Source organism: Melospiza melodia, chromosome 4 (assembly GCF_035770615.1).
Source record: "Melospiza melodia melodia isolate bMelMel2 chromosome 4, bMelMel2.pri, whole genome shotgun sequence".
Lineage (NCBI taxonomy): Eukaryota > Metazoa > Chordata > Aves > Passeriformes > Passerellidae > Melospiza > Melospiza melodia.
The window spans coordinates 22,590,143-22,613,708 of NC_086197.1; the positions used below are offsets into that span (position 1 = coordinate 22,590,143).

At 40.7% G+C, this 23,566-nt stretch overlaps 1 protein-coding gene across 2 annotated transcripts in view; it reads right to left on the reverse strand.

Moving 5' to 3' along the window:
* Positions 1 to 11,398: 11,398 nt before the first annotated feature.
* The window catches only part of SULT4A1 (sulfotransferase family 4A member 1), a 26,872-nt gene continuing 14,704 nt past the window's right edge, over positions 11,399 to 23,566 (reverse strand). The window contains exons 2-8 of one of the 2 annotated variants that reach the window (XR_010027536.1): positions 21,253 to 21,383; positions 19,771 to 19,851; positions 19,540 to 19,666; positions 17,927 to 18,021; positions 16,384 to 16,522; positions 14,685 to 14,814; positions 11,399 to 13,053 (exon numbers count right to left, since the gene is read on the reverse strand). Coding sequence is in view for 1 of the 2 variants with exons in the window: in XM_063154267.1 (XP_063010337.1) it covers positions 12,941 to 13,053; positions 16,384 to 16,522; positions 17,927 to 18,021; positions 19,540 to 19,666; positions 19,771 to 19,851; positions 21,253 to 21,383 (686 nt within the window). In the remaining variant the exon portion in view is untranslated. The remainder of the gene's footprint in view (positions 13,054 to 14,684; positions 14,815 to 16,383; positions 16,523 to 17,926; positions 18,022 to 19,539; positions 19,667 to 19,770; positions 19,852 to 21,252; positions 21,384 to 23,566) is intronic. The other variant, XM_063154267.1, reaches the window with a different exon arrangement.

Sequence of the window (23,566 nt, forward strand, 5' to 3'; positions counted from 1 at the left end):
CTGAGAGCTCCACAACCCACAAGTGATTCACAATTACAGCTTAGGAGAAATTTGCAAACTACAGAACTCTTGCCTACCTTTTGAACATATTGGTACCTCTGGCAATTTAGGGAAGTTTGACAGGAAATCAATACATGGCAGAGTAACTTCGAAAATATTTGGGGTCTGTATTTTAGTATACATGGATAAGACCTAAATCAAAGCCAGATTTTTTAAATGCTTCATTTGGACTACTGGTTCCTCAAACTGAGCAAAAATAAATTTCTCTTATAGTTTTGGTTTTATTTTGCACATTATACATTGTTACTTCTCAATGATTTGTCCAGAATTAGGCAGGACATTAATTTAATATTGGTAAATCCCTCTCAAAAAACTAACAACCTACAAGACTTTTCATCATATAAGAAAATCTTTTCAAAGCTTTAGCTCTATGAACTTTCATATGTTTATATGAAAACATGTTCATTCTCATAAATTTCACTGATACATCCCTCTCTTCTACCAAAAGACTCTTGAAGTGTTTCAGGAGGATAGGTGTCCTCCTAATGATAATTTAATATTAGCAAAGAAATCAACACCACTAACCCATTACAGACTGATTAGTTTAAAATGCAAATGTAACAGAGCAGTTCACCTAAATTAAACAAACAAACAAAGGACAGTCAAGTACTTCAGGAAAAAAAAAAAACAAACTTTTTCACCTCCACATTCAGGACAGAAATTGAAGCATACAGTGATGCTGGTGCAGACTGCATCAGAATCCTCCTCTGGTTTTGATAGGCTTCAGTTCTGATACCATATAAACACCCAGTGCTCCTTCAAGTCCAATCTGATGGTGGTTTATAAGGTGACAAATTCCAAAAGTGAGCAGAGAAGCTCTCTGTGCAGACAAAAACCAGCTGGTCTCTGAGTCAGAGCTCACAACCTAATCTATGCATATTCATAACACCGCATGTATATGAATTTAGGCTGTGAGATCTTCTCTTAAATCAAAAAAATCTGCTGGCAAACTGCAGCTCTTTCACATAAAGAGACACATTACACAAACAAAATCTCATGCAAACATTCCAGTTGTCAAATTTAGGTCACATTACTTTTGCAAGTTTTCCAAAACTTTCACTTGAATAGGTTTTGACCATGTCTTGCACTTTTTGATGTTATTGGTCTGGAAACCTGCTCCCACTTGAAGTTTTGCTCTTGACATAAACAGGGACAGCCTGTAAACAATTATCAGCAGCAATGACACGGTGTGGCCCTGCCAGCACAGCATCACATTTCGCTTCTGCTACACAGAAGAGAAAGGTTTCAACACCTCCTGAACTCACCCTTTGAGACTGTCAAAGTCTGACCAACATCAAGCATCTGAAATGCTTTCTTTTTCCAGTTCATCTTCTTTGTCAACTATATTTTGAAGATCTGTCCAATGTCCCAGGAGAAAAATTTGGGATCTGGGACAGAGGTCACAGATGTAGCTGTAAAATGTAAAATGGCAGTCATCCAGATACTCCTAAGTTTGGCAAAATCACTTTTTTTTTTTTTTCTGAGACCTCAATATTAATCAGTTAATTTCTATAAATTTATTAATGTGTAACGCAATTTCCTATAAATGTGTATGCAAATCAGTTATTGATAGGTCCACATCATTGAAACCAATAAATAGCCAAACACAACTGTAAGTAATTAAGATTCTAGAGTTTCTCTTCTGATACTTCAGACTAAACAGTAAGTTGGAATACACACTTAAATTTTAAAAGTTAAAATAATTTTGAGTGCCCAACTGTGTTCCATGAAAGCAGCACTCACACTTCAAACAACAGAGAGAAAATAATTTCCCTGTACAATTTAGAGACTTTATTCAGTTATTGAGCTTTGGGTAGGGATGCCATGTAGCAGTGGGGTAAAAATTCACTGTCTGCATCAGGGGTCTGTGCCTGGTATGTGTCTCAGCTACTTTCCCACTAAAAGCACAACCAGCAATGGGGAGTGATGTACCTGGAAGTGCAATAGAGTGTACAGGGATGATTTATTTTACTTAAGACATCTCTGGCTCTCGTGGATTTGGCCTGATGTTTCTTTTGGATTCATGATGAGCCAAATACAGTCATAGCAATGAGCATTTGTTTACCTTCTACTTGGATCAAAGGAAGTTTTGAACACAAATTTGAACTCCAGGGCTAGTTCACAGATATTTATGTTTTTTCCAAGCTTAGGATCTGCTCTTAAACAAAACATAACTACCTGCAGGAGAAGTTTTGTTTACAAAAAGCAAGATGGCAAAATGCAGCTTTTTGTTATTTACAGCTATGCTGCAGTTTTACAAGAGCCAATTTTTTCTTATGCTCATCCCTTCCTTACAATGAAGGTACACAATCACAGAAGCCTTGCACATTTCATTTCAACTTCAAGGCATTCTGACAAAAGAAAGCATTCAAATTCACAGCTGGATACAGATCCAGTGAAATCAATAGAGCTGTCACAGCTTACTCCTACAATGAATCTGACCCTAAATCTAAAACTGCATAGCAAGGAGAGGAGAAAAAGTGACACAAACTGTGATGGAGGCAGCCACACATGATAATAATTAAAAATTACTTGCAAGGGAAATGTCCAAGTTGGGATTACCAGCAAATTCATACTTGATTGGAATGAACTGTAACTCTTACTTGTCCAGAAGATGAACTTTCTTTGGTACGTGTATTGTCATTCCAAAGGAGTTGTCAAAGGATAAAATGTGTACCAAATCCATTATAATCGGAATCAGTGGTCCTGTAGTGACTCCAGAACAGAAATTAATCCAAAGGACATACCTCTCAAGTTTCAGTGGACCCAGGAGCAGGGAAGGAAATAAAGACCCTGTTTCCTCACATACAGGCAGGAGGAACAAGAGCTCTGTGAGCAGGGCCATGGCTCCCTCTTCCACACTCTTCCCATCTGCAGAATTAGAAGGGTTTAGTTCATTCCACAGGATCCAGCAAACACGATGTGCCTCACAGGTCACTTATCCCCAGGCAATGGAGAACGTGTGTCCCACACCCTAAACAGGAATTTTGACCTGAAGTGCCAAGACTGTGGACACAACCTGCAGTTGATTTATTTGAATGTCACCTGCTGCCACACAACTATTTTGTGCTGTGAGTAAAATGAGGTCCAAGTGTGATGTCTTGGCAGGCACTGAGTTCTGGGGTCTGCACACTGGCCATGGTCTCCCCTGGGTTATGAGACTACAGCAGAGCACAGGACACCAAAAGAAGCAGTGTGGCTGGCACAGCAACAAGAGAGACACAACTGAATCCTTGACATGGGATCTAATTTGCTAATGAAAGAATAGACTGAGATACATCTTGCTGACAGTAGTGACCAAATGAGAGGAGCTCACAAGTTCTGTGGTTGTGCTGCGTGCTACCTCCTATGTCAGCACTTTTGGATATGCAGTTTAGAGTAGGAGGCTGGAGTTTTACACTAACTCCTTTGCCACAGAATTATCCCTGGAAATGTTTTCTGCGTTATCTTGAAGCCTGTGCACATTAAAGTACTCTAAATATAATTAAACCCACCACCTTTTAGTTGAGAAAGCTTGCTATTTTATTAAGCAGCACAGCTGCTTTAAATGTTGATATTGAGTTCCAGGGTTTTGGGGAGAAAAATGCATATACTAGACACAAGCTCATCACACTAATTACTTTGTTTCATTAAGAGATAGTATTAATTTTCCAGGAAATCTGCAGCAAACTACACTGCAAGTACAAGCAGAAGAGTGAAGTGGGAAACAGCAATCAGACATGGCATTTCCAGAGCAGTGTCAGTGTGGCTCCACGAGGACAAAGCTGAGGGATCTGCATCGGCTCTGTGCAGCCACCCCACTCCAATGGCTCCTGCAAGCAATGCTCCCAGCTCCAGAGAGGAATCCAAGAGCCATGGGAAATCTAGGGACCAAAACCTTAGCAGAGGCCTGGTGCCTAGAATTTTTCTTCTGATTTTAGGCAACAGGCTGCTCCAAAGCTTATTCAGGTATGATGAGGCACCTGTTTTTTCCCCCCCATGTAAAGTGTTTTAAGTGCTGACAAAACCAGGGTGACCCAGGTGATGGTGATATCATCCAATGTTTTCCATACTGTTTTATAGTCATTAGTCACAAAACACTTTTGAATATTGACATTCTTATGCACTCAATCACAGTGTAGTTCTAGTGATACTTACAAGGCTAACCCAATCAGACTGCAAAGGAAATATTTCAAGACCTTGTTTTCTCTATTACAAATGTAATTCAAAATCAGAAATTTGGTTTCTCTCCAAGCTGAGTGACAGTCAGAGACTACAACATATTTCCTTCTCTCTCTGATATGTGCCAATCAACTGCACTGTGCTCCTGCCACTCAATTATCACAGTACAGAAATCAAATGTTAACACAGGGAATTCTGTGAGCTCTGCAGCCTTTGAGTTGTTTTCTGTCCTTTGTCTCCCCTGTCCAGCTGAGAAGGGGCAGTGATAGAAAGGGTTGGTGGCATCCAGTCAAAGTCAACTCACCACTCCGCCAATTACAACTCAGTAAAGGGAGATATGAAAATAAAGCAAATATTGCACAGCCAGGTGAAAAACAGCAGGACAAGAGCCAGACTTCCTGGTCTGCCAGTGAAGGTGCAGCACTGTGCAGCATTTTGCATAGGTAGAAAAGCTCTTCTGCCTCCCACCATGAAAAAATTCACCCAAAATGAATGAACAAATGAATCCACCACAGTGGCTGATACACTGGCCCTGGGACCTGTGCAGGTTTGGCTCCTTAGAAACCATGAACTGGGAGGGTCCATTTCTTAGAGACCAAGAACACCAATGAACCAGTTCTGCCTGCAAGACCTAACCCATCATAAATATGGTCAGTAATCCATGTTTCAGACAACAAAAATGTTTCAGATAAACACACACATGATGGTTTTGCTGTTGCCTCCTCAGATACTTGTACCAGTGCAGGGAAATTCAGAGACCTTTCAATACTACTCAGTTCCCTTTACTCCATCATATTTTAATCTATTTGTTAGCAAAAAGACTATCCAAAAAGCAGATGCAGCAGCAGCTCTGTGGCTCAGTAACTAGACTACAACAGGAATATGGTAGCTAGTAGCACATCCTAATGCTGCTGAAGTCATTAGCAAAGATCTCTTTGACTCCAGAAAATCAGGATGAAGCTCTGAAACACTCCTGTGAAGTCAGCTGGCATTTTTCTGGACTCTAAAACATTTTCAGGTTGGAATATATGTGCATCAGGTCTAAGCTTGTCTTTCTCAAAGACCCTTCAGAAACAGCACGTGATCCATACGAAGTCAAAGTTACTGATACAGAGCAAACAGATTTCAAGTTTCATCAAATACTGAGCCTCGTTCTCTCTCACTTACATTGCCTTTATACCTGCAAAATATCAGTGCATGAATCAAGAATAACTTACCTGCACTGAATAACTCCTGATTTATGTGTTACTTGGAATTCACAGCAGTGCATAAAAAGTCATAAATCAGACCCACTGCTTATATTTTTAAGTACATTCCTACTCGTGTGAGAGCAAGATTCTCAGTTATCATAAATCAGAACAGCTCTGCTTGCTTTCCTATCTTAAGAAGAATTACAGCATTTATAGCCACTAAGAGATTTGGCTCTCATTTCAATAATTTAATTGATAGGAAGGAGTTTCCCAAGTGCCTGCATGCATAGTTCCACAGCTGAGCCATGTTTCACCATAGCTACAAGATGGATGAATCTTGCAAATGTTGTATTTCTGGTCAGCTTAAACATAAATGTAGAAGGCTGTAGTGAGAGTCCTATGTATTGGATAAGTGGGTCCTAGCTATTCCAAATGAGCTACAGCTGTGAAGTCCTTAGTTGGGCAGCAGCTGTAGCTCGTGAAGATAGCTGGGATAAAAGGGGGTGGGCCGAGAGCCTTGGAGGGGTTTCTGTCAAGCTATGAGGAGGTGTACAGCAGAGAAGAGTGGCATGGTAGAAAACTAGCTAGAAGGTATGGACTTTAAGACTATAATAACAACAGTATGGGACTCTAGAAATATGATAATAACAATAAGATAGCAACAGAAGGCCTCTCTGCCACTCCTTCCCCCTCACACTTTTCCCCTGCTCCAGTGCATGTCCTTCCCACTGGCTAGAGTGCTTCACAGAGAGCTCCTTCATGGGCTCCTCTTCAAGGGCCACAGCCCCTGTCAGGAATCTTCTCCAGCACAGAGCAGCTTCCTTCAGGTCTCTGCACATGCTGCAGCTTTCTTCAGGCCATGGCTACCTGGAGCATAGCAAAATGTGGCTCGAGTGGTGTCAGTCCCAGCACAGTCCTCTCCATGGCTTCAGTGAAATCCCTGCTTCCCCAGGGGTCTGCAGGGGAATCACTGCTTCAACACCCAGGGCACCACAAACACCACCTTCTCCTCCTCCTCCTCTGCGACTTTGGGCCCTGCAGGGTGGTGTTCACACTGTTTCTTTCCCCTCGCTCCTTTCTCTCTCTCAGCACAGCTTTGCACACCTACTTCTATTATAGACACACAGGGCAAGTCACCCTGAAATCCAAATACTGGGTGAAGCAGGACTTTCCTGCAAAATGATTCCCTCCTCCCAACTCTTCCTGGAGCTGTTTATTGGAAGCAGGCAGCATCTTTGCCAGTGTTCACCAGCCAGAGGAAAAATCCTAATGTGTAAATCAGACTATCCACAGTATAGATGGTGTCTCCTCTCCTCCTCTTCCTTTCAGCACCTTGCTAACTCCAGTTATAAATCCTTAATCAATGTGTTCTCAGTCTGCAGTTGCTACTTTTCCCTGTTTCCATGGCTTGAGAGGAAAAGGATAATTCTAGAAGTATCAGCTACTTACAGCCAGCTTTTGCCCTACTCAGAGGAGGACCAAAGAACTTTCCTCCTTACTTCATACAATGCAGGGAAAACAGCAGCAGCACTTGCTTTATGGAACATACAAAATGGAAGCAAATAAACATGACAGCGCTCTTCATAAAGAATGAGCAATCCCACAGATACCATCTTCTCTCTCACATGTCATCTGTCCCTGTGTGACAGTTTTCTGGATTCCAGCACATGCCATTTGTTTGGACAAACCACTTCCAAGAGACCTGCCCAGTAATGCAGCAGACTGAAATCACCTAGAGGAGGTGCCATTCATTTTAGAGAAAAAGAGAATTTTGTATTTTATGTGTTTTTATGTGTGTTTATGTGTAATTTTGTACATTATGTGTTTGTAGGACCTGGGAGGACACCTCCAAAATTCCTTAATGACTAAGTAATTTTGTGTCCCAAAGGCAGAAATACTCTCAGAGTGAAAGCCAACCTGCAACACATCACGTAAGGAGGTTCAGTAGCACACAGGCTGCTTCCTGGTCTGTCTGCCCTGCTGCCTCTGGCCCCCCTTCCTTGCTGTGCAGCAGCTCATTGTGATTATCGGGACATGCTGGGCTGCAGGGACAGACTACTGGCCTATAAAGGTCCCAGCTATAAAACATCTCTGTTTCAGGTACTTCAGCTGAAAGAACTCCTGTCAAGCAGAACTGTGGATTAAACTACACATAAAGCAGATTCCTCTTCATTGGGGGCAGTTAGGGATGACCTCCTGGACATTCTAAAGGACTACTTAAATCACTGCAGTACAACATGGAAAAATACTAAAAAGGCCTTATTCTATGTCTGTCCCTCAGCTTTAGTATATTTTTTTAATAGGTTGAGGGAGATTACTTGAAAATGTGGCTATATTATACTATACTGTATAAACACTATACTGTAGCCACATTCTGGAAAAAAAATACAGCGCCTTGCAGGATCCAGACACACTGGCCCTGCATCAGCAACCAAATGATAATGCTGTTTTCCATCATCCACTAACAAATTCAGTATTTCAGTAGTTCTTGATACAGATTAATGCCCTACATGGTGCATTAAAACTTTGTTTCCCCCAAATATTGGTGTATGTAGCCTACCTTCAATGTAGTCCCTTTGAATTCAGTGATAGTTCTCATTTAGAGACAATAACTTGAGCAGAGGGTGTAGGATCACAGAAATGTAATGGTTGTACATAGCAACATAGTTACTGCTAGAATAAAATAATAGTTTTGAAATTACTTCTTTATTTCAAAGACTTCATGTAAATTGCTGCAGATTACTCAGTAAAAGAGTGACCAAATGATCCATACTTGTATGGTTAAAACCTAAATGTTTACAACTTGAATTGACCCAGGCCATATTTTTGTTTATATTCCTTTTTCATCCTGTTTAGAGTACACAGGCTTATACAGATCTTAAATACTAAAACCAAATCAAAACTATTTTAGCCTCTAATCTCTCTGATATTTACTGAGGAGGGAACAAGGAATGTGTCTGAAAGGGTATGGCTGCTAAGAGAGACCAACCCCTCAGCATGGATGGCTGAAGCAGGGTGGTTAAAAACCTGAAACTGGAGAGCCACTGTGGGTCTTTCTTTGTGAATTTAAATCCTACCATCTATGGAATGGTAGCAATCCCAGCTACTGAAAGTCTCCTGCAGCATTTCCAGGGTTATCTGTTTCCATAGGGTTAGAACTGCCTTTGGGGAGAGGGGGGTGCAGAATAAGGTGCAGAGGAAAACAAGAGTGGTACCTGGGAGAAATAATGGTATTTTTTCTTTTCCTTTTGAAACAAAAGAGCAGTTTTCCCAGTAGAGCTTGAAATCTAAACATTTTCCTTAGTTCTTGTTTTGTTCCAATTGGTTCGCTTTTTCTGAGTCCTTAGAACTCTCCCATATTTAATGGGTGACTCTCCTCCAAAGCCAAAAGGAAGCAGATGTAAGGCCTGCAAGGGCTGCAGTCTTAACACACTGTAACACCAGCTGCGAGGATTAAATTGTCATCTTATGTTCAGTGCTGGCAAAAGCTGAGTATGTGACAGAGATGGTGACAGTGGATTGAATGTCTGCGTGGCAGTTACTTTGAATATCACTCGTACCACACACATCAAGCCAGTCGGCACATTAGTGCCTGTGACTGGGATCAGTCTGAGCAGTCATTACGTTGCCTTTCTTCCTTCATCTTGTGTGCTGTCACACATTGCAGCACTCCCTCCTACAAAACAGCATGCCTCCCAAAAGCAGGTTTCAGTTCTGCACGCCATGTGGCAGAGGGGATCTGTCTCTCCTTCTTGCTCAAGGACATGGTGCTGGCTTCACAGACAGTATTTGCAGGTGAGACTCAGCCTGGGTGTGAAGCAGGCTGCTCCCAGGCAGAGACCTCTGGCCAGTGGCAGGGCTGGTGCAGAGGAGCTCAGACAAGGACCTGCGAGGACACCTCCAAGCCAGGGCAGCACCTGGGGATGTGCTTTGGCTCTTGGCGCAGCCCATTATCTGCCAGCACCATCCACGTCAGTTCCAGTTACCGTCAGCCTGTAAATCCCAGCAGCTGAGGAACCAGCACACATTCACTGCTGCGGTCTCTCCTCCGTGGTGGCCATTCCTGGCAGAGAGGCAGCATGGACAGCTGGAGGTGGCAGCTTCTCAAACTACTCTAGCTTGCACTGCCAGGGCTTATCATCTGTGCACAGAGAGAACTCCAGCAAAAGTTGTTGTGTGGCTTTACAATTTTGCCTGTGGATGAAGTAGCAAAATCCAGAAAAATTGTGCTGGCATGGTACAGCTCACCAAAAGAACCTAATGTTCCTGCATTAGCTCTTCACCCTTTATAAAACCAACTTATGCTAAGGAGTCCTTAGCTGCTAATAGTTATTGTCAAGTCAGGGCTCTAAAGCACACAGACTTTCCCTGCATTTTTGTAAACTTTTCTCACATTCATTTTTAAAGACCACACAGCCCAGATGCTGTAAGAAGGATATTGGATGTTACATGCACCCAAGTGTGATTCAAGCCTGAGAGCTGTAAGGCGGAGTTGTTCCAGTCTGCCTCTAGAATTTGCCATCACTCTCCCACCTTTAGAGGGGTGGTTTTTAAGCTGATAGACCAGAGATCAGTGGCATCAGTTTTCTTGATTTCCTTGCCACTTTCTGAAGCTAAACCAGCAGTTGGTACTGGAGTCTTGGCACTCAAGGTCTGAACCTCATTAAGCTGAAATTCGGGTTATGTTATATTCTTTTTAAATGCTCTTTTTTGCTGATTCTCTCTCCATTGCCAGAATGAAGCTGATTATTAGTTGCATTTCCATTCTGCATGACACACACTGTGACAGGTAGCAGAAAATACTCATCTGCACATGTTTTATGATTCAAAAACTAGAGGACACCAGTCTGCAGATCCTGTAGCAAAGAAATCAAATGGATTATGTAGTGAGATTATACATCATCATTTCTGTACTGTGCCCTTCCCACAGGTGTGTTCACTGGGTTTGGGATTTTTTAATATTATTTGATTCAGTTGATTTTCTGTTTAACCTTTTTATATTTGACTGAAGCAACAGAAGCAGTTCCTTAATCCTCTCCTTAAACCTTTGCTGGTAGCTACTAAGTGGTGTTATTTATAGCCCAGGCAAGACTGGATGGTTTATTATAATGATGACTCAAGCCTATGCATCTTTATAATTATTGCCAGGACTACTGGTGCCATGCTGTGAGGCTTATAAAAAAGTGCTGAGAACCTTTACTGGTTGTTCCTCAGCCTTCTTGTCTTTCCTCTGTCCTGGCCAACTTCAAAGCAATAAACACTTGAACCTTCAGGACTCTCACAAATCTGGACAGGGCACAAACTTTGCAGCAGTTCCCTCAGCAGAAGCAGTTCACCAAAGTGGAATGCTAAGGGGAGAAAAAAAGAAACTCTCTTCGTTTTCTGGTATTTTTGTTCTTCTTTTGCACTGCTTTGGTAGCAATGAGGCATTCTCTCCACAGACAATTTGGGCCAAGGGGTGTCTGTGTTTGTGCAGTCTTGGTAACACTGGGCTGAGTCCTGAAAGTTCAAGGAAGCAGTTTACTGTCCCTGGATTGATAGAAAAGCTCAAATGCTTTCAAGTACCAGAGATCCCAAGGCAGAATTTCAGCACAGGTGACATGGCCTGGCAGCTGGTGGCCCTCTGACTGGCAATGGCACGTGGATGGACCTGGCTGTTAGAAATGCGGTTGTGGGACATTCCTGGCTTTTGGGCATCAGCTGCAGCAAAGGAAAGCAGCTCTGAGAACCAGAGCAGGGTTCCCTGGTGCCTTCAGAAATGTTAGGTTGTATTGTTCATACATCCTCGGGATTAAGCGATTTAAGTAGTTTTTTTGTGCTAATGAAATTTTCTTCTGACTATAATCTGCAGAAACTGTGAGGGAATTTTGTCTTTCTCTGTAGCAAGAGGAAATTCTCCTTCTCCCATGTTCCTGCAGTTTGTTTTAGTTTGTCTGCAAAGACCACCTGGCCTGAGTGGGAGGTCTAGAAAATGAGCAGCCACAATGCACAGAACACATCTTTTATTCAGTAAGCAAGCAAGCACAGAAGTATAATGTGTAGTGCTTAATATTCATACAGTACTAAAAATATAAAAATAGAAATAAAATTTCACTGAAAGCATTTTCACTCACAAATATACAAGGAAAAGTGCTGTCAAGCCACATCATGCTACACCACTTGCCAGTGCTGAACTGACAGTTTCCCAACAGAACTGAAACACTAAAAACTAGTCCTTCCTCATAGTTTTTGGTGAGCCTGAACATTTGACTAGCAAAAAATGGGCCTCCTGCAGCTGAGAACCTAAAAAACATAGATGTCATTTCATAATGGAACAATAAAATAATTTGGGAGAGTTCTGTAGTGATAGTAGCCTCCTTTAGGCTGTTTGTGTAGAGACCAAAAAAAGATAAGAGAAATAAACTTGAATCCTGATTATAATCCAGATCAGTCATGGCTAACAATTCCTGGAACGTATTGTGCATGGATATTTGTGCAATACTCCCACCTGCTGGCATATCCATCAACTCTCTTCCTCGGATGCTGCAGTTCCCTTTGCCTGCTTCACACTGGCACAGATCTCCCCCTTAGGCCTGGTGGAGTCCAGGAGAACAACCCATAAGCAGTGCTAAGTGCCCTCAACTTTTAGTGGAACTGGAGCTTTTTCAGCACCTTAACTTTTGGGGCTGCCCTTACAGGGAGAAATTCACACAGCAAAGTGACATGGGTTGGAGACTGATTTTTCAGGAAAGTCCCTGCACCAGATTCCTGGCTTTTAAGCCCCATTTTGAGGGAGTGACCTAGAGCTGAGGGCTTAAGAATCTTTTATCTGCTGTCCCTGGGCATGGAGCTGAACTGCCTCCATCAAGAAGTCAGCTCTGAGCTGTGTCCATAAAGGCATGGGTGGGATTTGGGATCAGGCTGACAATCACAGCTGTAAATCAGAACAAGCCCTGTCTCCCAGAGTGTGTCAGTGCACAGAACCTGCTCAAATCACACAGATAAGGGTGTGCAGAACCTAATGTGAACCCCACTTGGATTAGTTCCTATTTTGGAATGGGATTTATTTATACTTGGCTATACCTGCTATAAAAATAAATGTGACAATTAACCCCTGAGATCATTCTAGCATACTGTTTTGGCCTGTTACTTGTTTCCCTCAGAAATAAATTTTTATTTGGTTTACGGATGTTCATTTCGGTTCTAGTGACGAGCTTTTATAAAACATTAAATAATCAATGTGGGGCTGAAAAGGTGTACATTCTAGTTGCATATATTATACATATCTTATACCTATATAATACATTCCATAACAGCTGCATGTTCTAGTATTGTCTGAGAAGTTCTCGCATGTGGACAAAGGACTTAAATACTAGAAGATAAACAGCTGTTCAGGATCAAAGATAATTGCATCTGATATGGTTTACTTAGATTGTTTTTCTTTCTTTAAATCTTATTACACATAATAGCTACAGTAGTTTGTCCAGCAGGTAATAAATGAATGCATAAAGCACTTCTAGCTATATCTGGATATCATATGCATGCATTTTTTATAAATAAAAATCAAATGTGAGGTCACATTTTCCCATCTTCTGTTTATAAACTAAATCAAATTTCTCATTCATTGAAACAGTGAAGATGTCTTTCCATAGCCCAACTCGTCCTGAAACACAGAGAAAGAATACATGTCAGAGAGTGGATGTAACAGGACACCAAATACCTACAGTCTAATTGTGCTGGGCACCAAGTATCAGCTGTGAGATTCTGATCAGTCTGGGCTTTCTCTGAAAGCTTAATGAGACCTAAAGCTGTTCACTGTCTCACTCAGTTACTCTGGCACTACCCTTGCAAAGCCTTCAAATAAAAAACATCTTCAGCTGCACCAGCCCAGTGTCACACAGGAAGAATTCATATTTCTCTGAAACATTTTACTCTGGCCTTAATCAGAAATGAATCAGAGTTGGGTTGGGTTGGGTGCTCACAGTTTTTGGGTTGGGTGCTCACTTAAATGTGGATTTCTTCTTTCAGTGCAATCTATGGCTGTTTAAGAATTCCAACAGCTAAGAACACATTTCAAAATCACCATGCCTCTGGCACCTACTGCTTAGAGAACTATCCAAAAGGTACAGAGAATGTGGGGTATAAAACTGACTATTGGAGTATAATATTTTCATTGCTAATTTCTATTATTTTGTGTCTAGAGATAAGTCCAAGAGATGAATTTCCATTTCTCAACATGGAGATATTTGTTTGTTAAATACAAATTTCCATCTATGAAAGAGAACAAGTGCCATGTACTCAAGCTGAGCCACTGACACTTTAATTTTGAACAGGAGGAACAGCTTTTGGGGGATGCAATATGGACACTGAGCACCTTCCTCATATGAATTAACCTATGGAACCCAACCAATGACATAACATAACCTGGTGACCCTGCTGAACCTACCAGCCAAAGGCAGGAGCCCCTCTAACAACTGTTTCAATGCAGCCCAAAATATATTTAACTCAAAGTCAGCCAGGGTTACTTGTGGCTGAATAAGCCCCATGGAATAACCAGACTGAGAAGCCAAATTCTCTTCTCATTCATGCTGGAGATAAAGACAAAATCCAGACTTGTTCAATTGGAATAAATGAAAGGAGAATTGGGACTGTGCTACCAGAGTTTCATCGTAACAGCAAGAACAAAGCTACATGCAGGGAGCTTAATTATGTATTTGATGCATAAGAAGAATACCCATTTAATTCAATTACCATTGCTTTTATGCAGAAACTATATAACTGAGACCAAAGACAAAACTGTCTGAAACATCTACATATTACTTATTAACCTGATGGTATAGCATGTGTGGCAAGGGCCATTTTATGAAAGCAGGGCTTTTGTATAAATCCTGAAGGTATGAAAGGGTCCTGATTTCTTTTCAGGATCCAAAGACCAGAATAACCTGACACCGAAAATGCCATTTATTGTTTTCAACAATTTTCTCACATATTTGTAAAAGAATAAATTAAGAAAACACAATCATAAATACCTGATACTAACTTAAATCTTGCTCTGGCAACCATAACAGCAAAAAGTACAGCATGAAACACAAAACCCTGTTTCAATAATGATAATAAAGTATTTTCTTCCTCTGCTTGGCAAAAAAAAAAAATCTTTAATTTCTGAGTCTCCCCAAAAACATATATGGACAAATGACAAGTTCTACAAATGACATACATACACAGTGGATTGTTTTTAATAATTCTTTTCTTTTTTTACCATATCAATTGATAGCTTGTCAAAAAGTCACCCACCTGGTTTATGATTTGAATCATGCAACTGCGTAAATTATGATGTGATAAGAGTCAAATACAAGTAACATATCTAATCATTGTTCTGCTTTCACAGCAGTTCAGGGTTATCTTCAGAGTAAAGATCAATGTGCTAAAAGAAAAAAAATATGAAGAACTAAAATAAAGCAAAATAATAAAGTAAATGTAACTAATGACAAATTAAAATATTTGAAACAAATTACAATCAGCTGTCATGTCATTGCCACCATTCTTTGTCACAGAAACGAACAGAGAAGGAACAAAGCACTGCTAATGAAGCTACATTCTGGAGTAACAAAATATTGTAAAAGCCAAAGACAGCAAAGAAAAGAAATTCAAAATAAGGATATTTATACTAAAAAGCACACAGCGAACAAATGACAAAGTATCACATTAAGTGCTGCAGCTCCCTTCCTTCTCTATTACAACATGAGGGCCTTTTTCTGAAACATCTGTAGACAGTAGAAATAAGAGGCTACATGTGGGCCAACAAGTAGAACACAACCCTGCTGTTTGCAAAGCCTTGCATCCACATGAGCACCTTATCCAAGGACCTGGAGATGTCCCAACCAAATGTGTGATAATTGAATAAATAACCAGCTAACACAGAATTAGTAGTCAAGAAGAACTGGTAATATTTGGCATTTTCATCAGAGATTTGAAAATAAAAAAAAAAATTTATAAAAATTGCAGCCAGTGTAATTTGCAGATCACAGGAAGGCTGGCTGAAAGTGGTAGTATGGAAAAGGCTCCTATACACAGAAGAAGACCAAAGTATTCCTGTCACAACCCCTGAGTAAGGGACATTAACCTGCAAATTGCTTCCTGTGAGAAACTTTGTGGTGATGATAAACATGTACTTCATGTGTGATGCTCTATCATAAAGTGCTACCACTGCTATGGGTGGAAAACAAGGGAAAAGTCCAAGTAGTAGTGGATTAAATTAGTGTATGAAGTGACTTTAGGTTAGGGTAAGGCATGTGTAGGGGTAACATAGGAACTGACCATCTTGACTTGGTTGCCTCATTTTTAAATGTGATGTAGAGCAGCCCACAGAAAATAATCTGAGGGAGCCTAAGTTCACTCTTATGTTTTTCAAAGGCAACTGAAAGGACTTGATTTCTTATCAAAGGACAGATGTATTAACAGATCACATGGCACCTTCAGGTTCTTAGAGAAAGAATCTCACCAGAATAAACATCTGGAAGATAAGCACATTTTAAACAGCTGAGGTAAGAAATGAAAATAAGCTTATAAGGGACACTGTGGTTCCTTGTAATTTTATGCCTTCCAAATAAGAAATATCTGCTATTCTTGAAAATCCTGATCTAATTAAACCCTAGGGCTCAGGCCAGGACAAACTGTGTAAGATGGTGTGGGCTCTGGCATGCCAGAGGTCAGAAGGAGCAGAGCAGAGCTCTCAGCACAAGGAGCTGAATCCACCAAAGTGAGACAAACTCTCTGATGGAGTGGTTTGACATTACCCTGTTCACCTTGGATTCTTCCATCCTTTTCAGTCACTTCTACCTAGCCTGATTTCAAAACAACCCAGCCCCCCAAGTGCACCAACAATCAGCTCCCTCCCATCCTTTACATGGCAATATTTTGCCAACATCTAACACACCCTGGGGGTCACTGCCAACGTCTCCACGAAGAGTTTTGCTGTGGGTTTTAAACATACCCCTGCCAACAGGAAGAGCCTCTGCATTACAGCACTGATCAATGAGTTGATGGCAGTGTTCCACCATGGATTCCAGCTGTGCTTTGTCATAAGAAACTCCTAAGAACCTCACCAGCTGCTCAACCATTGTCGCTAGGTCCTGCAAGAGACCATTTAAAACCCGGGTTATTTTGCAATAATTAAAATCACATTTTTAATTAGTTTAAATATTGCAAAGTAAGTTATATCATGGTGAGCATGAAAAATACAAGTGCAGAAGTTGCAGAAACACTACTGCATTGAAGTTTTGCCACCTTCCAATTTGCTGAAAAGAAACACATTCTGAATTAGAGTAAGACAGGCTGGCAGAAAGCATGGCTATGTAACCTTCAGATGTTGGAACAGGGGACAGCTGAAAAGCAGTTGTGATGCTTCCCACTTCAGGGAACACCCCACCCTGATCCCTTTGGAATACCAGTGCATTTCAGAGGATTTAAAAGTTACTTTAATTTTTACCTTAGCCAAATAAATGACTAAAAATGTTAGGAGAGCCCTTCTTCCTTTGTCAACTTCTGGGACTGCATTCATGTAGATGGGAAGGATCTGGGGAGGTGGCCTCTGAGAATAACCATTAATTTACATCTCCAGAGTTCCAGGGTTCCTCAGTATGAGTTGCAAGGACAAAATAGTAATTTTTATCAGGAAGTGGAAGGAAGCTGTGATGCCACCATCTGGTGAGCACAGCTAGGAATCCATTAGTTATTCAAAACCATGGAATTTAAATGATTTTGACTGAACTTTATTTACTCTGATTGTATTACACCTTCTTTTAGAATCCCACTCCATCAGAAGGCTCAGTAAAGCTGGAATTATCATTTACCCAGCTTTACTGAGTCTTGTTCTGATTTCTTCTTCTTACAGGTTTAGAAACAGGACCTGGGTTTTGCCTATGTTTGCATTAGTTGTCCAGTCAAATAAACATTCTGAAGTATTTTCATTAGCTGTCAAAAAGATATTACTGCAACAAGAAATACATAGTATTTCCACTAGATTTCTGATTTAAGTGGATTTATTAGCCAGCATAATGTAAGGACTCAATAATTATATCTACCTTATGCTACATGATCATACTCTCATTGTTTTCAGATTTGTTTCACAGAAATCAGTAAGAACAACCAAATAATTCCAATAAATGCCAAATACAGAGGACAAAATAGTGATTATATTTTTTTTCCCTCATTGATACGGCACATAGAGCAAGACATTTATTTTAAAAGAATGCCCAGGGCTGAGTGTAGCAAGTACTGAACAGTTTCACATCACTGCCTTCCCTGCAGGTAGTTCAGTGCCTATACATGCAGGCAGATTCCCAAGTAAATTAATATGGATATGAAAATGCCTGAAGTCCAAACAAGCTACTGAATTTTTAAAGCCAGCGCTTTAAAAATGGTATCAGGCATTAGGGATCCCAAATATGGACATAAGAATGTAATTTTGTGCTTTACGTATTAAAAACTAGGATACTAAATGTGATAAAAACACCATTTTGCTACATCTAACCTACCTTATGCATATCTTCATACTTGAGAAAAAGTACATTGGCATCCATGTGGTGTTCCCAAAACTCTTGCACGTGTTCAAACCAGGAACCATACCCTACTGCAAAAACATTATGATTGGCATGAGGAAAATGAACACTTTGGTTATTAAGCTGTTTTCAGAAAGAAAAAAAAAAAAAAAAAGAAATAACTGGAGTGGTTCATAGCCCCAGGAGAGCATCTCATTTTGACCCATGTAATGGGACACCTAACCCTCCCCCAAAACTTTTTTCCAGTTCTCTGATTAAGTCCACATTTGCACTGATTTCAGTCAATTTATGTGTCTCTACCAGAGCTTCAGCAACTGGTACTTGGTATTTACAACCTCAAGAATCTCTTTTGTTGCCAGTATTACAAGGCAACCCCTCGAGAAATGCATTCTACATTTTTCTCTGCTACCAGTGACTAAATTTCCTGTGCATTACAAACCTCCCATTTGTACAGTTATGGCCATGGAACATGTTGTGATGTTTTATTGGCTCTGGGAGGTCGTGATAAAGTCAGGTGGCTGCTCCAAGATAAAGAGACAAATAACTCTTGGGATACTTACATGGAAAAGAGCACTCAACCTTTCTATCTTAGAAGACCTTCTAACATGTCTTTCTTATGTCTCTGGTCTTGAAGTTCCTGATCAGAAGCTACAGGCAAACATTGCATTCCCAGGGAATGCAAATGGAAAACTGAAGGTGGGCTGGAGTGGGAGGAGAGCATTAATCCTGCTCAAGCTTGCAGGATAAGGAGCAGCAAAGGGGTTTTTAGGCCTGTTAAATCACCTCCCATTGGTAGGCTTTACTTTTTTCTTCTCTTTGGTATTACACAGCTCCTTCAGCATCAGCTCCCCTAAATTCCAGGTTTGCTGCTCTGGATCTAGAGGAGATCCTGCTCTCAGAGCTCAAGGTACCTGGTGAATTCTCAGTGTCACATTAAGGTATCAGAGGAGATATTGCAGAGAAATAAAAGGCAGCAGGACTTTTTTCTCTTCCTTAGCTAGAGTGTGGCAGTCCCTTGGTTATTATTCTCCTCACAGAGCTGCATTTTTCAGGCAGCAGCAGCCTGCTCATGAGGTCTCACTCGAGCTCACTGGTGCAGGCTGAGATAAGGCCCATGCAAACTAGAGAATTTTGTATTAATTTCCAAGGTATGAGCCTTGAATTTTTGGCTGAAATTTAAATATTAAGGGAATTACCAGGAAAATAACCCCAATCCTGAGGACCAGAAACACTCCTGAGAAGTAGCTGATAGTGAGGCATAACCGAAATCAAATGATGCTGGGAGTATTCACCCCTTTTTAGGAGGTACCTGGCAGCCTGAAAACTGAATTTCAGAAGAGTACACCAGAGTTTTGGTCTGGTTTGGGTGGCAAAGTGCTGAACCCAGGGGGTCAAATACTGTAAGGCAAATATTTACAAAAAGCCCAGCTCATAGTTTGCATGGACAGATCTCAATCACTGCAGAGCTATCCGTAGCAACCTCCTTGCTGTATATGCAAAACAAATGCACCTTTATCCAGTTCACTTCTGTACTTGCAGAAGGAACGTAGAGATGAAAATAAATGTGTGCAGAGAGAACAGCTCCTTACACTTGTCATTCATAAACCTTCTGCAGAACTCCTGAAACGTTCCTCTGTAGCTCATGGTCCTTAGGGAGCGGTGGAACTGGTAATAAGACACCACCAGGTCTTTGGGATTTCGAGCCATGTATATTACCTGTGATGGGGGGAAAATCATCTTGTTGAAAGCTTTTGCCTCATCCCAAAGCACTGACACAACTGCTGCCAGCAGAGTTAAGACAAACACGAGCTCATTTTCACCTTTGAGTTTCCGTTGTGGAGGTCCGAAGGCAAAAACCGATAGGGCAGGTGGCTTTTGATGAGGCGAGGGGACGTCAGCTCCTAAAATAAAGCAGGGAGAATTGTTTCCCATTGACCACTGCTCCAGGGAACATCCTGAGCTAGCCTGAGCTGGCACACTTGAGGCCCTCTACTACACTGATTTCTATTCACAAATTCACTTCCTAAAATTAACAGGAGTTTGCGACTCAAAATCAGGTCAGGGAGTTACATCTGGTTTTTAAATATCAAAAGGTTAGATAATGTGTTGGGGATTTTGTCATATTGGGGTTTTATCCCTTTTGTTTCAAAGCATGTCCATTTGCAGGACCTTCTCAGAAAGAGATATAACCGTTGAAGATTCCCAATATCAAACTCACTTTATTTCTAGTGATGCCTCCACTAAAAATCCTTGAAAAATACTAGAAGTTCTGAAAACATGACCCCTGACTTCTTCCAAATTTTTCCCTTGCATTTTATTTTATCCTCAGAATTAGGCCCAAATCTGAATGTGTGGATATCTTTCAAACAATACTTTTTCTGTAATTTGATACAAAATTGTCTCATGATAGAAATCATGCTCTGCTATTAAAAATTGAATTAATCCATATTGAATCAAGCTGCTAGCACATGGCATAGAGAAGAATGTGTAATCTCAAACTAAACCTCTTACTATTGCCACCACTTTTTTGCAGCAGGGTAGCACTGAAGCCTTGCTGGATTAGGCATCACAGATGAAAAAGAAGAGCAATCTCTGACCTCTAAATACTCTCAGCCTAAAGTAGGCTGAAGCATGCCATTGTCATTGACCACAAGCAGATTAATTCTATCCCTGCCAGCCTCACCTTGCTCAGTCCAATCAGCACTGCAGCTGTTACAGGATGGCCCTGTATAGTTATCCTAAAAATTCCAAGACATGACTCTGTCAGAAGTGGCTACAGCAAGGACAAGATCACACTTATGTGCCATACAGCTGGACTTCAAGGGATTCTTAATACTGTGGAATTTCATGGAGGATATTCCAGACCCCTCAAACTACACCCTACAGTGTCTGTAGAGAGCCAGGATCTGTGGATCTAAAGACTGAGATGTGTGAAGTGAGAGCAATGGGAATACAGATGCATGGATAGCTGCATTTCTACTTACTCTTTCACAAATTCAGGGAAGGAATCAAAGCAAATTTGCCTCATTTGGCCAGCTCCCGTTTACATAAGCAGGAGAGGCCTGGAACTTTGATTCCCACTGCCAAGATATTTAGGACATGGAGACATATTTAAAGTATTAAACAGAACAAAATGAAGCTTAATAAGAGCAATTTAAAATGACCTATTAGCACTTCGAATCATTGCAACATTCTAAACAAGTCCAGTGACGAGAAGGACACAGGGTGAAATGAAGTGATAAACATGGAACTGAGGAAAAAGACACCCAAATGCTGAAGACTTTCTTTGCAATAAATTGTACCTTGATGATGTCCAGACCGGGCTGAGGGTACTCTAGGACTGGAAGCTGCTCATCTATATTCATTAGTCCAATCTCATCTGGATCAGCTCCCTGACTCACTAGATACACCACTTCCTGCAGCAAGCCTGTGCCTGCACAAACCAAACAATGAGAGAGAACAGATTGTATTACAGTTCTTATCTAAACACAGCCATATGAAGGGAGACCTAAACAGAGAAATAATGGCAACTTTTGTGCTCAACAGTCTGCTGTGAGCTAAGTCTATTACTACTGTTTTGTTGTAGTATGTCAGCTCTCTTGGTTTTTTAAATACATGTAGATCTTCCATGCAAAAGACCTGAGATTTTTTTTCTTCAGTAACAATTTAAATACACTTCTGTTTCCAAATCACTTAACCTGTGAATTGCAAAGCATTTAACAAAAGGTTTTACCTCTGTAAATGTTACTTTGGCAAAACACTACTATTTCCATTTTAGGAACTAAAAAATGAGGCGAACAGAGGTCATCCAAGTTCACAGAATGCATTAGTGGCTGTGCTGAGAGACCTTTATTCTAAATTGAAGGCAAGGTCCCAGTTATGCAATGATTTGAGAGTCTATTTATGCCTCCAGGTTATGGAGTGGACAAAGCCCCAAATACATCCATACATCAGTCACAAGCTTTAGAAACCTCAATTATGCATCTCTCCCCACTCTGAGGACATTTACAAAGCACCCATTAAATATCATGGCCAGTGACTGCACTTTGGAAAATTAATAGGTGCTTCAATTAGGGCCTTGGACAGGGAAACTATTCAAAACTATTCTTTACCTTCAGGCAGGTAAGGAACCCTCAAAACAGAGATATTTGACAGAGGGTTATGAAGAGAAAGGCTCTTGGTGAGATGGAGGAACAGAATGGGGAGAGATCACAATCAGCCAGGGGAGGGACCCCACAGTTCAGAAGAAAAGATCCCAAGAGTGTGGGACACCCTGGAAACTGCAAAAGAACAGACCCATTATTTAACCCATTATTAATTATTTACTGTGAGCAGTAAGGGAAATGAGACCAGGATTTATCCACTCTCTCGTGTTGCCTAAAGGAACAAGTGATGGTTCCAGAACTGGTTACAAAGCCCAAGCCTGCTCCTGCATCCCAGCCTGTGGAATGGTGAGCTGTAAACTCTGAGATCAATGACCATTTGAAAATAATTTGTGAGTTGCAATTCACTTGTAACAGTCACTAGTTAATTCATGTTAACTAACAAGACTGTACACACAAACAGGCACCTTTGTACCAATCCTGTATGTTGTTCCAATTAAAAAAAAAAATAAAACAAACAAAAAAAAACCCCAAAAAAAACCAAAAACAAAAAAACCAACAAACAAACAAACAAACAAACAAACAAACAAAAAAAAAAAAAAAAAAAAAAAACACCACCAAAATACAAGACCTAAAACCCTAATAGAATTTTTTACTATATTAAAAAATAAATGTCTGTTTGTCTGTTTTTTTTTTAATCCGAGACAGAAACAGTTAAGTGAGGCCAATGGTTGGAGTGAACACAGCCTGGATACAATGTCAAAGAAGACACACCTCCAAGAATTGTCTTGGATAGCAAGCACTTCAAGATTCCACTGTTCCCTTACTGATTGATGGGTAAATTAAAAAGGATTGGGACATGAAAAAAAAAAAAAAAAAAAAGACACTTTTATATTATAATCACCCACAGAGACAGTTGTCACACACTTAATACACACTTGCCCCCAGGGCTGTTCACTCTGCATTTTTAAGTTCAAGCATATATTTTATGCATTCAAATCAACATTCATACAGTACTTTAGTATCAGTCCTTGTGACTCTGAACGAGCACAACCCTTGTTCTCATTAAATATTTATTCTGACCGGAAACACCCTGGTTCTCCATAATTTATTTCAGTATTTCCTATTCCACCTGCAAAGAGAAATGCTGTCACAGCAGCCCTATTTTCATGAAATGAAAAGAATTAACTCTGTGGGGATACACAATAAACTACTTTTTCATTGCTCAGCTGCCCTCTAGGCAGAAAGCTACCATCTCTATTGTGCCTCTGAATACAGAAAGGCTGCAGGGTTGAGGCAGAACCACACTGAACCTTCGGGAGAGCAGCACCAGCTCTCCACAAAGTCCACTAGAAAAGCTAAAAGTCAGGACAGGGAGCACAGCCCCCATGGGGAGCACTCCCTTACCTGGTTATGCCCAGATACCTGTGGCTGTGCACCAGACTTGGCTTGACTGCTGTCAAATCCATGGAGAACTGCAGAGGTGGGAAATTACATATTTCCCATCCAAAGT